General features: G+C 32.5%; 1 protein-coding gene and 1 long non-coding RNA gene across 3 annotated transcripts; both read left to right on the top strand.

Moving 5' to 3' along the window:
* Positions 1–1251: 1251 nt before the first annotated feature.
* Positions 1252–6055, top strand: LOC107938851 (uncharacterized). 2 transcript variants are annotated; one of them, XR_005908001.1, is made up of 4 exons: positions 1252–1609; positions 1718–2349; positions 2731–2842; positions 5800–6055. It is a non-coding gene; the product is annotated as an uncharacterized lncRNA (long non-coding RNA). The 2 variants fall into 2 exon arrangements; XR_005908000.1 differs by having other exon boundaries at positions 1253–1609; positions 1714–2349.
* A 4089-nt stretch (positions 6056–10144) lies between these two features.
* LOC107925631 (protein SLOW GREEN 1, chloroplastic) lies at positions 10145–11651 on the top strand. The gene has a single exon (XM_016856340.2). The coding sequence runs from the start codon at positions 10319–10321 to the stop codon at positions 11348–11350; it is 1032 nt and encodes a 343-aa protein (XP_016711829.1). The 5' UTR covers positions 10145–10318; the 3' UTR covers positions 11351–11651.
* The last annotated feature ends 2267 nt before the right edge of the window (positions 11652–13918 follow it).

Genomic DNA, 13918 nt, shown 5'->3' with positions numbered 1-13918 from the left:
TAAAATTTAATTATTAAATATAATAATTATCCTATTGTATTTAATTTTCTTATTTCAAAATTTTCTTATTCAATTAAAAAATATTTTTATAAGCAAATGGATAATATATAAAAATTTTGAAATGTAAATGTTAATTATATTTTAATTTTACTTAAATTATCCAAAGTTGATAATTAATTTTTTAAACTTTTGATGTTAAAATCAAAATTTAAAATAGAGAATATTATAGATAATATATGAATAACACTTAAATTAAATCAAATGGATAATTATCTACTTAATTTTCTTATTTAATTTCATATTTATCTAAGATTTAAAAAATCTGGCTATCTAATTAAAAAAATTTATCAAAAAATATTATTTAAATATTTATTTTAAAAAAATTATCTAAAATTTGAAATTTAAATGTTACTTATATTTTATTTTTTACGTAAATTATCCAAATTGACAATTAATTTTTTTAAAATTTTCATCTTAAAATTAAATTTTAAAATAAAAAATATTATAGATAATATTTAAATTAAATAAAATGGATTATTATCTAATTAAATTTCTTATTTAATTAAATATTAATATAAATTTTAAAACATCTAATTATATAATTAAAATTATAATAAAATTTTAAAAAAATCATTAAATATAATAATTATCCAAATTATTATATTTAATTTTCTTATTTCAAAATTTTCTTAATTAATTAATTATTTCTATAAATATTTTAAAATTATTATTTTTGGTTTAGTTTAAAAGAATTAGTTGTTTTTTTTACTTATCTCACGTAAAATTAGGATAATTAATGTTACCATATGAAAAATAATTTTTTTTTCAAAAAAAGAGTAATCCTGAAAATATAATAATATATATTTAAATTTAAATTACTTTTTGTATTATTTTTAAAACATAATCCTAAAAATTATGACAATAAAAATTTTGAAAAATTGAATCTAATGGATAAAAAATATTTAAATAAAAGAGAAAAACTATAAAAATTGAATAAAAAATTGTAGATGCGCCACTTGTCCCAAATGTAGTGTATGTATCTTGTTTTATTATTATTATTATTATTATTATTATTATTGTAAATTGACTGATATTTATTAGCACTTCACTCCAGGCGAAAAGACTGAGATAACTCAGCAAAATAGTAACACGAAAAGACAATACAAACAAAAACCAAAGAAATAAAATAGCAACATGAAACGACAAAGGCCACAAAGAAAAGAAAACCAACTATCAAAGTAGACAAGATAATAAACGCATTTAGGAACAACCAAAACCATAAAAAAATCGCCCAAAACCAAACAATCAACAACATTCCACCAAACCAAATATCAGCCGACCATCTTCTTCTTCTTCTTGAGAAAAATAACCTAGTAAGGAAGAAGAACGGAACTTTGAATCCAAACTGGAGATTCATCTAACCTTCTCCACTTTTCAAAGCAAATTAAAGGGGACTATGGTAACTCTGAGTCCAATCCAAGCGGTCCTTCATCACCATTGTCCTCACAGAATTAGGCACTCCATCTATCCAATCACCAAAACGCTGACTTCTTCGACCTTCCAGTGCCAACGTGTGAGCCGCTCCATTAGCCATACGGGGCACAAAACGGTATGTAACGTTATCAAACTGAGATTCTAGGATACTAATATGATGTGTAATTTGCCTAAGAACCGATTTATCCTTCTCCTTTTTCTTGATATTTTTTATGACAGTCAGGGAGTCACCCTTCACAATCAGTCGTCGGAAGCCCATCACACCTGCAAAAATTAACGCCCTTTCACATTCCCTTGCTTCAACCACAAAGGCATCAACAACATCCGTAAAAAGATAAGTTTTCGCCCCTACAATTTCTCCTATTGAATCTCTGGCTAGAGCTACAGTTGTAGCGAGTCTAACTGAACTTTGAAAAGCCGCATCAACATTGATCTTAATAACTTTAGTGTCTGGGGGTCTCCAAATTTCTTTTGTCATAGATCTAGAAGACAGACAGTGATTCTCCTAAATAAGTCTAAGCTCGTGCTCATACCTTTTAATAAACCCTAATAATTCCTGTAGAGAAAACTTTACGCCTTCATGGATTAGTTTATTTCTTCGATACCATAGACTCCATATGGAAAGCATAATGAATTGTTTTTGTTGTTCTTCTGCTGAAGAGAAAGTTTTAACAAAACGTTCCTTGCAACACAAAAAGTCTCCAAATGATGGGATCGTGATTCTTAAAGATGCCCACACACGTTGTAGAATATCACAAGACCACATCAGGTGATTAGAGTCCTCCGGATCAACCTTACACAGTGGACAGATAACTTCAACACTCAGAGTTCTTCGCGCCAGATTGCAAAAATGAGGTAAAAAACTGTTAAACAGCCTCCAAATGTGTATTTTAACTTTTCTTGGAATGTACACAGCCCATAATGACTTGTAAAAATCATTGTAGTCATCAACATTAGTCGTAGTAGAAATAGTGTTCTGTAGATGTTCTGTAGTTAGAACCTGATACCCACTTTTCACTGTATATTCCCCAGACCCTTCGAATTTCCAAACCAACATGTCCTCCGAGTTACTCCCAGTAATAGGAATAGAAAAAATACGAGCTGCTGTAGAATCATCAACTATAGTATGAACTAGCTTCTTATTCTAGGTACAAGTCTCATGGTCAATCAATTGATGTACAGAAGTTTAACTAGGCATAATTTTCTGAACTAAAACTCTACTGTTTCCTCTTCCAGGCAACCAAGGATCATTCTAAATGTTGATACGAGCTCCATCCCCAACACACCATAACATCCCATTCGCAATCAACTCCCGAGCGCTGTAAATGCTTCTCCAGGTAAACAAAGGGTAAGATCCAACTTTAGCTGATAGTATATCTGTGAAAGGAAAATAATGGGCTTTTAAAACTTTGGCTAACAAACAATTAGGTTGGGATAAAATACTTCAGGCCTGCTTTGCAATTAAAGCCTTATTAAACAAAACCAAATCTTTAAACCCCATCCTACCAGCGCATTTCGGTTTACATAACTGCTCCCATCTACTCTAATGTATGCCCTTCACAGATTTGTTATTAGACCACCAAAACTTGTTCATTATGCTTTCAAGCTTTTGACATAATGACTTTGGCAATAGAAAACATTGCATAACATAGAGCGGTATAGCCTGCAAAACCAACTTTACAAATACCTCATTCCCTCCCGTTGACAAATAGCGCAAACTCCACGCTTCAATTCGTTTTCTAAACTGATTAGCAAAGTTAGCAAAAGCCCATGTTTTTTTTGGCCCACCATTATGGACAAGCCTAAGTATTTCTCAAGGTTTGAAACCACCTGAACTCCTAACAAATTAGTTACAGGGTTTGAAACCACCTGAACTCCTAACAAATTGGTTATGTCCTCTTTGACGCTAGATTCCACGTTCGCCCCAAAAAAAATAAGCGACTTGTCAAAATTCACCCGCTGCCCCGAAACCAATACATACTCTCGAATAATATCACGAACCACTCTAGATCCTTCACACGTAGCATCACCAAAGAGAATGCAATCATCAGCAAAAAATAAGTGATTAATTGAGAATCATTCCCTACCAATTGGAGCACCTCTCATCAAACCTTTTTGCTCAACTTCCTTAATAAGTGTAGAAAAACCCTCAGCACATATCAGAAAAAGATAAACGCTAAGAGGGTCTCCCTGTCGTAAACCTCTTGAAGGTGAGAACCATTCACTACTAGCTCCATTAAGGCTCACGGAGTAAGAGACAGAACAAACGCAACGCATGATGAGTACGATCCAATCCTCATGAAACCTAGCTAATTCATCATCCCCACTAAAAAATCCCATTCCATACGATCATATGCTTTACTCATATTGAGTTTAAGCATAAAGTTCCCTTTCTTGCCACTCTTCTTTATTTTTAGAGAATGAAGAACCTCATAAGCTATAAGCACATTGTCGTAACCATTTTAAAAAAAAACACGGGAATCGACTTGGATTTTGAAAATGAAAACAAAAAAAGGGAGTCGCCACCGATCCTTTTTGACAAGGTGTGATCGGGTCACCTCGTAAAAGTGGTTGTTTTTAATAAATAGTTTTATTTATTTAAACAACAATTTTGGTCTACGCAAATCAAGAAAACAGGTTCGGGAGTCGGTTACGCACGAGGAAGGATCAGCACCCTCGATACACCCAAAATTGGTACCTAGTTGATTAATTAGTGTCTTAGTGTCGAAAATTTAAAAACTTGAAAGAATTTTGAAATACGATCCTTTTTTTTATTATAAAAAAGTTCAAGTGTTAAAGACCTTCTCGTCTCAAAATATGAAATGTCACATCCAGTGAGTTAGGACACGACATCTTGAATTTTTGAGAGCAAGCTTGCCTTTATATAAAACTTACGTATTTTAATTTGTTAGAAGGGTATTCGATTATTTAGAGTAAATGAGAAAAATCGAAACCCAGTAAGTTAGGGTATGTTTTCCCGAATTCTCAAACACCGAATATTGCCCTTGTTTTAAAACAAATTCATATTTCGAGGTGACGAAATGTCATACCCGGTAAGTTAGGGCACAACACTTCGCACCTCCGAGAATGAGCATTTTCAAAACTCGTATAGCAATTTAAAAGAGTATTCCGTTATTTAGATTAAATGAGAAAAATCGAAACCCAGTAAGTTAGGGCACCATTATCTCGAATTACCAAACACGGAATATCACTTTTATGAAAGAATTATTTTAAGGCATTGAGTAAAAACATAATGTGATTTATAGTAATGTATAAAAGCTGATCATGATATTAATAATAACGTGTAATAATGAATGACAATAACAAGCAATTATGAAAAGATGACATAGAAGTAAGGTTAGTAATACGTAAATATAAACAAATATGTGAGAAAAATGAAATGATCGAATACATAAGTAAATAAAGGGAATATAAAACATGATAGCGCAAAAATGACAATAATGATGAAAACAATAATAATAATGTCGATAATGATAATAGTGGTGGCAAAACTATAATATTGATGATAATAATAAAAATAATAATAAGAGTATTAATATTTATATTAATAATAGTGATAATAATAATAGAAATTAATAAAGGAATGATATTAGTAATAGTAATAAAAAAGGAAAATAATAGTAATAATAATGGTAAATACAAATAGTAACAACAAAATACAAATAATAAATAACCTAAAGTTTAAAATTATTATTTAAAAAGATATAAATAAAATAAATGATGAAATATTAATAACAGGGGTAACGACATATAACTAAAATAAATGTGCTAAATATATGTATTAAATTAGTTAATATATAAAAAATAATAATAACGTATAGGTCAAAACAGTACCGTTTGGTACCCGCTCCACGGTGGCCGGAAATCGCCCGTTTTGACTTATATAAGGGTACCGTTTTGACTTATATAAGGGTACCAAACGGTACCGTACACGGTGGCCGGAAATCGCCCGTGGGTAGATTTTTCTCCTTTTTTATATATTTTTTATTTATTTAATATATGTGTTGTTTTATTAAAAATGGGGATAATATATGTAAATAAATTCGAAAAAAAAAGAGAAAATAGACTTTAGATTTGCTGTTTTCGGTTCTCCGGTCTCTGATATGGGGCTATTCCCTGCTTTTGATGTTGCTAAAGTCCCTGTTTTTACTTGAAATCCAATGTTGTTCGCTTTTTATTTTCAAAAGAATGTCGATCCTTACAATGGTATTTGATTTGGCTTTTAAATAGCCATTAGATTTCTTTTTCTTTTAATATTTGTCTATTCTTCTGTTGTTGCTGCAGGCAAACGGTGGTGGAGCAGAGGCCACTTGCAGGCGTCGGTGGTGGATGGGGTGGGGAGCATGTGCTGACGACTAGGATTTCCTTAGCTTTTTCTTTTGTTGTGTGTGTGGGCATAGGTAGGTTTGGGGCTATTGGCTTAGTGGGTTTAGGGGTTTTGGGCCCAAAATTGGGTTTGTACACACATTATCCGAAATAAGCCTTCCAAGGATAAAAGCTCCTTAAGCTTCATTAATACAATTCCCCAAAATTGCACTCATATGAATCACCAAGACCTTCGCGATAATTTTGTAAACAACGTTACACAAACTTATGGGTCTGAACTGTGACAGATTTTTTGGCTTTTCAACCTTAGGAATCAAAACGATGCGTGTCTTATTAATATCTCCTAATGCGGTTTCTCCATTCAGAATAGAAAGACAATAAATAGATATATCGGCCCCAATAATATGCTAGTACCTTTGGAAAAAAAATTACGGGAAACCCGTCAACTCTAGGGGCTTTCAAATGCGCCATTGACTTGACAGCATTAACAATATCTTCCTCAGTGAATTGTGTTAGCAAGGCCTCATTCATACTATCAATAACTCTTTTTTCAACTAAACTGAATAAATGCTCATCCGAACCTATATCAGAAGCCGAAAAAAGATTAATAACATGGTCCGAAGCAAACCTTAACATCCCCTCAGTCGAAGAAAAACTTCTACCATTCTCATCCACGAACTCAAAAATGCGGCCACGAAACCAGTGTTGAACAGCTACCTTATGAAAATAGCTGGTGTTCCAATCTCTATTCTTTAGCCAGTTAACACGGGTACGTTGCTCTTAAAAAAGTTCTTCCTTATCAGCCTCCAAGTTAATATCTAATTGGACATCCGTAATTTTAGCTAAAATCTCATCAGAAGGTTCTTGATTATAGAGGCAATTCAATCGATCTTCTAGAGCCACACGATTCTTTTTATCCTTTCTAATCTTGGATCTGCTCCATTGCTGCAACTGATGACTCAATTTCTCAAGTTTCTACCGCACACTTCCTGAAGAATCGGCCCATAATCTTTTAATCACCTCCTCAAAAGAACTTTCCAAACACCACTTGGCCTCAAACTAAAATAGGTTATCAGAATTACCATGATCATTCCTTCTCATCCGCATAGTGTCCAAAAGAATGGGATAGTAATCAAAAAAGGAATGACTTAAATGCTTTAACTAATAGCTTGGAAACAGATTCACCCAATTCAGCGTAGCTACTCCACGATCCAATCGCTCTCTTATATTTGTAGCTGAAAATTTCCCTCTTTCCCATGTAAACCACTGTCCAACAAAACCTAAATCGTTAAGGCTACAATCCTCTAAAGTCATTCAAAAATCATTCATTTGACGCACTGATCTAAGTCGGCCACATTTTTTTTCAAAAAATTTTGTAATCTCGTTGAAATCTCCTAAAACAACCCAAGGGATATCTTGATCATGATTTAGTTGCCTAAGCAAATTTCAAAAAGCATTTTTACTCCTACTATCTGAATTCCCATAGAACCCCGTCAACCGCCAACCTTCACCGCATTCATTATCATTGACTTCAACATCAATATGAAAGGAGGAGAAGCTCTTAAGCATCACCAACGTATTTTCTTTCCACTCCAATGATAACCCTCATTTAGTTCCTATTGCCCCAATCTCAATTCCATTCTCAAACCCACACTTCAACCTTACCAACTCCATTTTTTTAGCACACAATTTTGTTTCCATAAGAAACAAAATTCGGGGATTAACGGCTTTCAGCTTATTTTTGATCCTTTTAACAGTTCGTGGTCTCCCCAAACCACAAACATTCCAACTTAAAATTTTCATAGTGCTCGGCTGCTCTACCCACCAGAGCTAGCCGTTAGGTCAAAAGGACCTCCCACATCATTACCACCCTCTACAGCTCTCTGCCCTTTTTTTCCTTCCAACGCAGCTATTGGGTCATTTTCCTCCTCCAAGACCAGATCCATAGGCCGATGTACCAACTCAGCAATATTCGAATCACCATTGCGTCAATTACGCCAATTACTCTGTCCATTAGTGGGATATTGTTGATTTGATCCCAAAGAAATTAAATTAGGATTACATACTTGATTCCTAAAATCTCCCCCTAAATTCCAACCAGTATTCTTCTCCTTATTAAAATTACTGTCTTGACTAAAACTTTCTATATTTCCATCACTACACAGTAACTCGTCAGCTTCTGGCAACCACCTACTCACCACCGTATTCCGTCGTCTTGGCACTGCACGCAGTGATAAATCCCAGCCAAAAATAATTTTTGATGGCTCAATTTTAAGACAAAAAAGACAGTAACTCTCGCCATGCCCTAGCTTTCCACAAATGAAGCAAAACAAGCTTAACTTTTCATATTTAAAACGAGCATACACAGTCATAGTTTTCCCAATATGAATCTTTTTCTTACTTTTTAACGAGGCAGTTACATCCAAACAAACACGAATGCGCATATATTTTTGAATCCCCAAAATTGGACTGGAATTATCATAATCAAGGAATTTTCCCAAAAAGTCCCCAAACCGTTTGGCCATAGCTTCAGTCATTAAACCTGAAGGTAATTCATGAACTTGTACCTAGAAATCAGTAAAAGTTAATGCCAAATCTGATGGGTGTTCTCCATTTCGAACTCTTTGCAGTATAATCAAGTGATTATTGAAGAACCACGACGTATCAGCAACTACCCTTTGGACATCAACATCATTAAAAAATTAGAATAGATACCGTTTGTCTCCTAGATCCGTGATGCAAATCCTTCCAATTGGATGCCAGAGATCCGCCATAGTATTACGTAGAGAAGGAAAATGAACAACACTATCTGTTAAGCAGCGCCCCACCAAGCAAAACTGATAGTTCCAATCTACCACCGCTATTTCCTCTTGGAATGCCTCCTCCTCGTCATCCAATAAATTCAAATTGGCTAACTCCTCCTCTATAACAGACTTCAAAACAAAACCTCACACCCAGTAAAAAAATGGAGTATATAAAAAAAGACAAATCAGAATCAGACAAATAAAAAGGACGAAAAAAAGAAGAAAATTGTGCCAAAAGGCAGATAGAGAAAATCGTGCCAAAAGGTAGACTTAAAACCCTAGATTACTTTTTAGGCAGGGTGATCTGCATCTTGTTTTATTAAATATATATGATGTGTTTAGTTTAAAAAATTAGTTTAATTTTACTTATCTCACGTAAAATTAGGATAATTAATGTTACCATAAGATAAATAAATTTTTATTCAAAAAAATAAAGTAATTCTGAAAATATAATAATATATATTTAACCTTTTGTATTATTTTTAAAACATAATCCTACAAATTATGATAAATTTTTTTTTGAAAAATTGAATCTAATGGATAAAAAATATTTAAATAAAAGAGAAAAACTATAAAAATTTGAATAAAAAATTTTAGATGCGCCACTTGTCCTAAATGTAGTATATGCATAATGTTATATTAAATATATATGATTTGTTTAGTTTAAAAAATTAATTTCTTTTTACTTATCTCATGTAAAATTAGGATAATTTATTTTACCATAAGAAAAAATAAGTTTTTATTCAAAAATAAAATAAAAGAAAGCCTAAAAATATAATCACATATATTTAAACGTAAATCACCTTTTGCAATATTTTTAAAACATAATCTAGAAATTACATTGATAACTTTTTTGAAAAAGTCTAATTTCAAGGATAACAAAATATTAAATAAAAATTATAGATGTGCCACTTGTCACAAACGTAATGTATGTACCTTAATATATTAAATATATATGATATGATATGATATGATATGATGTGATATGATATGTAATATATTAAATTTGTTAATATTATAATATATGAAATATGTAAACTTTAATTTTAATAAGAAATTATAACCGACTCAAATGTAAAGTATTTTTATTTTCACGTGTTATTATTATTACTATGGTGCCATTTTATTATTATTTCGATATTAACAAATATTAGAGTTAAATTATAGAACAAATATAATAAAATAATTTGTGGTAGTGATTGTTAATATTATGATATATAAAATTTAAAATTTAAATATTTTATGTAATTAATATAATATAATATAATATATTTATATTTATTTTTTAAAAATTAATATAGATTATTCCCAAATTAATAATCTAATACTCAAATTTGCTTTTGAAAAGTGAAAAAGGTGAAAGGTAAATTTTGGTTTAACTCGAAAAGTATGTTTAGCTTAAGAAACTGTCTATTCATTATTGCTTTGGGCTTGAGACACTTGCTTATTGGTTCAATGGCCTTAAATGTATTTTATAAACTTGAGGGAGGGTTAATTTTATGCTTATCGGGCTTCAATTTCACGTCCAACCAAATGCACGCGGCCATTTTAGAACAAGAAACCGCAAATTCTGGAATCCTCAGTGATTGAAGGGCTTCGAACTTCTCTGCTTTATCTTCAATCAGGGTTTTAGAGAATAAAAAATCACAAAGCCTTCTCTTTTTCACTAAGAAATGGAGTCTCTTACTAAACTACACTGCCGTCTTCAACCTCTGCATCTCTCTTTCAATCACCAACGTCCGTCATTTGCTAAACCCATATCATCTTCTGTGTCTTTCAGGACTTCATCGTCATCGTCACCGTTCAAATTAACCTCCATCAGAGCTTTATCTTCCTCATCATCTTCATCAGTTCCGCTCCATCAAACCCCCAAACCTTCCCTCCTCCAAACGCTAGCCCCTCTACTCAAAACCACTTGCATTACCATAACTGCCGGCGCCGCACTCCTCTTCATGCGCTTCCACCAGAAACCCGCCCTCGCCGCCACCCCAACGGTAACACCCACGGTAGAGCCTGCTCAAACGGACTCGAATGTCTCCTTAGAAGATCAAGAGAAAACCATTGAGGAACACTTGACTCAGTACCCAAATGACGTTGAAGCTCTACAGTCACTCATGGAGGTCCGAATCAAATCAAGAAAACTCCCACAAGCTATCGAAGTTATCGACCGTTTGATCCAGCTCGAGCCCGAAGACACCGAATGGCCAATGTTAAGAGCCCAAATTCATAGCTACAGTGGCGATTTCGCGCTAGCCAAGAACGAGTTCGAAGAGATATTAGCTAAAGACCCAGTTCGTGTCGAGGCTTTTCACGGCCTTGTAATGGCTTCTTCGGAGTCGGGTCAAAAGTTGAAAGAGCTGGAAAAAAGAATTGAAGGGGCGATGGAGAAGTGCAAGAAAGAGAAGAAAAACAAAGATTTTAGAGATTTTAAGTTATTAATTGCACAAATTCGGGTGATTGAAGGGGACCATTTGGAAGCTTTGAAGGTTTATGAGGGTTTAGTTAAGGAAGAACCAAGGGATTTTAGGCCATATTTGTGTATGGGAATTATTTACTCTTTAATGAAGAAGAAAGATGAGGCTGAGAAGCATTTTGAAAAGGTTAGGAAACTTGTTCCTAGGAATCACCCTTATAGAGAGTACTTTGTTGATAACATGGTGGCCACAAAGCTTTTCTCTGAAAGGGCTGAGAGGGAAGGCGCTTGAAAGAGTTGGGACACATTTGCTTTGCTTGAATGATGGTTTTTACAAAGAGGTGCCCTTTTTTGTCATACTTTTAATCAGTCACTTGGTTTTTTTTCCCCCTTTTTAGTTATTTTTCAATGTTTTTGCAGCAATTTGGATATTTGTTTATAGTTAGGTCGGTATTTAGTGCAGTAATATGCATAGTGATGAAAAGGCATAATCGATATAATTGAGTTGGTTGTCTGAATTTTGCGTGGACATAGGAAGCTTGATATGCTGGATGTAATACTGATTGTTGCTTTAGATAACTCAGTTGCCGTGATATTCGTATATATGATATGATATGATATTGTAATTCATATAATGCTTTCCATATAATGGTAATTCATGGAAGCAGATGTGGTTTATGGAAGACATGATATGATTCAGCTCCTTTTTCAATAAGAGGAGGCTATTCTTAAAAGAATAGGTTTGTTCAACTAGTTATTTGAACTATTCAATAAGAATAGGGTCCTTGAATGCTCGAAAGGCCCCTTATCATAACTGGATCATGACTCATAGAATCTATTCCTACTTGGAGGGTAAGCTAGGCTACCTTTGGTCGAAAAGTCACTTAACTTGGTGCTTTTCGGGGCAGGAATTTACCTGTGATTGCAGTGCGGGTAAATGCTCTCCCTTTCACAAAAAACTAGAGTTCTGTGCCAAGCATAAAGATTGAACCAATAGGACCGTAGTCTAACCCTAGAATGCCATAATTCTCTTTCTGAATGTCTCAACTTTCTTTCTCAAACCACCAGACGCTGGTGCAAAAATAGCTTAAATTAATGGTAGAGCAGAAATAGCTTCTGGCTGCTGTGATAGGTGAGAATTTGTCAGAAATGATAGTATAGAAAGAGGGATGTGCAATGCACAGGGAGGGTGAAAATTAAATGCTAATCTGCTGTGTTTCTGTTACAAATGGTAGGAAACTTGAAATAGTTTTAAATTTATCTCTATGTTGATATGTTTTTTCATCAATTTTCCAAAACTTGTAATGGCTTTAATCGTGGTGCTATTGATCTTGGGTACATGTATATGTTTAAAACCTTCGATTAGGGTCAATTTAGTCTTGAGCAGAAAATGCCCCATGGTGAATACCTAGAAGGAAGATGAAAATGTCATGTAAAATCCAAATAAATAAGACTTCCAGAGAGTTGATACATAGGGGCCAGTTCCTTTTCCCTTTGCTTCTTGTAAAAGGTTGCACTAAACTATTCAATTGCTTGAAGGAATTTCAGTGTAAAAATTTGCGTGTGTTTGGGCGAATGGCTATTGGATCACGTCACGGAGTCATATTTAAGTCTATGGTTCAAATCCCAGATAGTCTCCTCTGTTGTGTGTGTGTGTGTGTGTGTGTGGAGGGGAACTGGAAGCGGATGTGGAGGTTGAAGTTGAAATTTGGTTGGTTAAAGTACCAGGGAAGCCCCTTACTTAGGGGTGGATTGCAGTTTGGTCCCTCAATTGAAAAAATGGACAAATTAGCCCTTATACATTTCTAAATATGCAAATTAGTCTTTCTGTTAAATTTTCTGTTAAATGATGATATGGACATGCTAAAAATTAATTTTTATGGCTAAGCTATAAAAATGTTTACCCAACTATTTTTTTGTTCTATTTTGGTCACTTAATTATTAATTCTTTTTAGTTATTAAGCTTTTTGAATTTAAATATTTTAGTCATCCTGAGTTTGTATGAGCTTTTTTTATCGGTATAGTTACAAAGTTAGATCTCTAATGTTTACTCAATCTATTAATTTGATCTTAAATATAAAAAATTCAACAAACTTAACTCTCAATGTTTAAAAAATTGTCATTTTGGTTCTAATTTTTTAAAAATTTAATAAATTTAACTCTTAATATTTACAAAATCTATGAATTTAGTCTTAACTTTAAAAATTTTAAAAATATTTTTTAAAAAACTTATTTTTAGTCCTTTATAACTCATTGCTTAACTCATGTGAGATATTAAAATAGGAAAAATGTTATTCTTTTTAAAGTCACTTGTTAAAAGACTTTGAAGACAAGATAAATCAAAAAAAAAATCCAAAAGGCATTAAAAGAGTGAAAAATTATACTAAAAGAAAATATTGCAAGTGATTTAAAGGAGGATGTACTTTTTTTTTTAATATTTTACATGGGTTACTCGATAGGTTATAAAAGGCTAATAATAATTCTTTTAATATATATTTTTAATTTTTAGAGTTAGGACTAAATTGATAGGCTTTATAAATATTGAGAGTTAAATCTATTAAATTTTTTACAATTAGAACTAAAATGACAAATTTTTTAAATATTGAGGAGTAAATTTATTAAATTTTTTATATTTAAGATCAAATTGATAGAATGTGTAAACATTAGAGGGTTAATTTTGTTACAAAAACAATAATAAAAAAAGCCCACATAAGTTCAGAGTGACTAAAATATTTAATTTTGAAAAATTTAGTAATTAAATTAAAAAAATTAATAGTTAGATGACCAAAATAGAATAAAAAGATTTTTATTGTATATCTATAAAATAATAATTTTCAAAAAAAAATTAATAGGGTTAATT

The sequence above is a fragment of the Gossypium hirsutum genome, chromosome A13, assembly GCF_007990345.1.
Source record: "Gossypium hirsutum isolate 1008001.06 chromosome A13, Gossypium_hirsutum_v2.1, whole genome shotgun sequence".
NCBI classification, from domain to species: domain Eukaryota; kingdom Viridiplantae; phylum Streptophyta; class Magnoliopsida; order Malvales; family Malvaceae; genus Gossypium; species Gossypium hirsutum.
The sequence above is the reverse complement of the archived record's forward strand: the minus strand, read 5'-3'. Positions and strand labels throughout refer to the sequence as shown.

Excerpts from the sequence above, each read along its gene's own strand:
- LOC107925631 (XM_016856340.2), top strand. The coding sequence starts at position 10,319 with ATGGAGTCTCTTACTAAACTACACTGCCGTCTTCAACCTCTGCATCTC.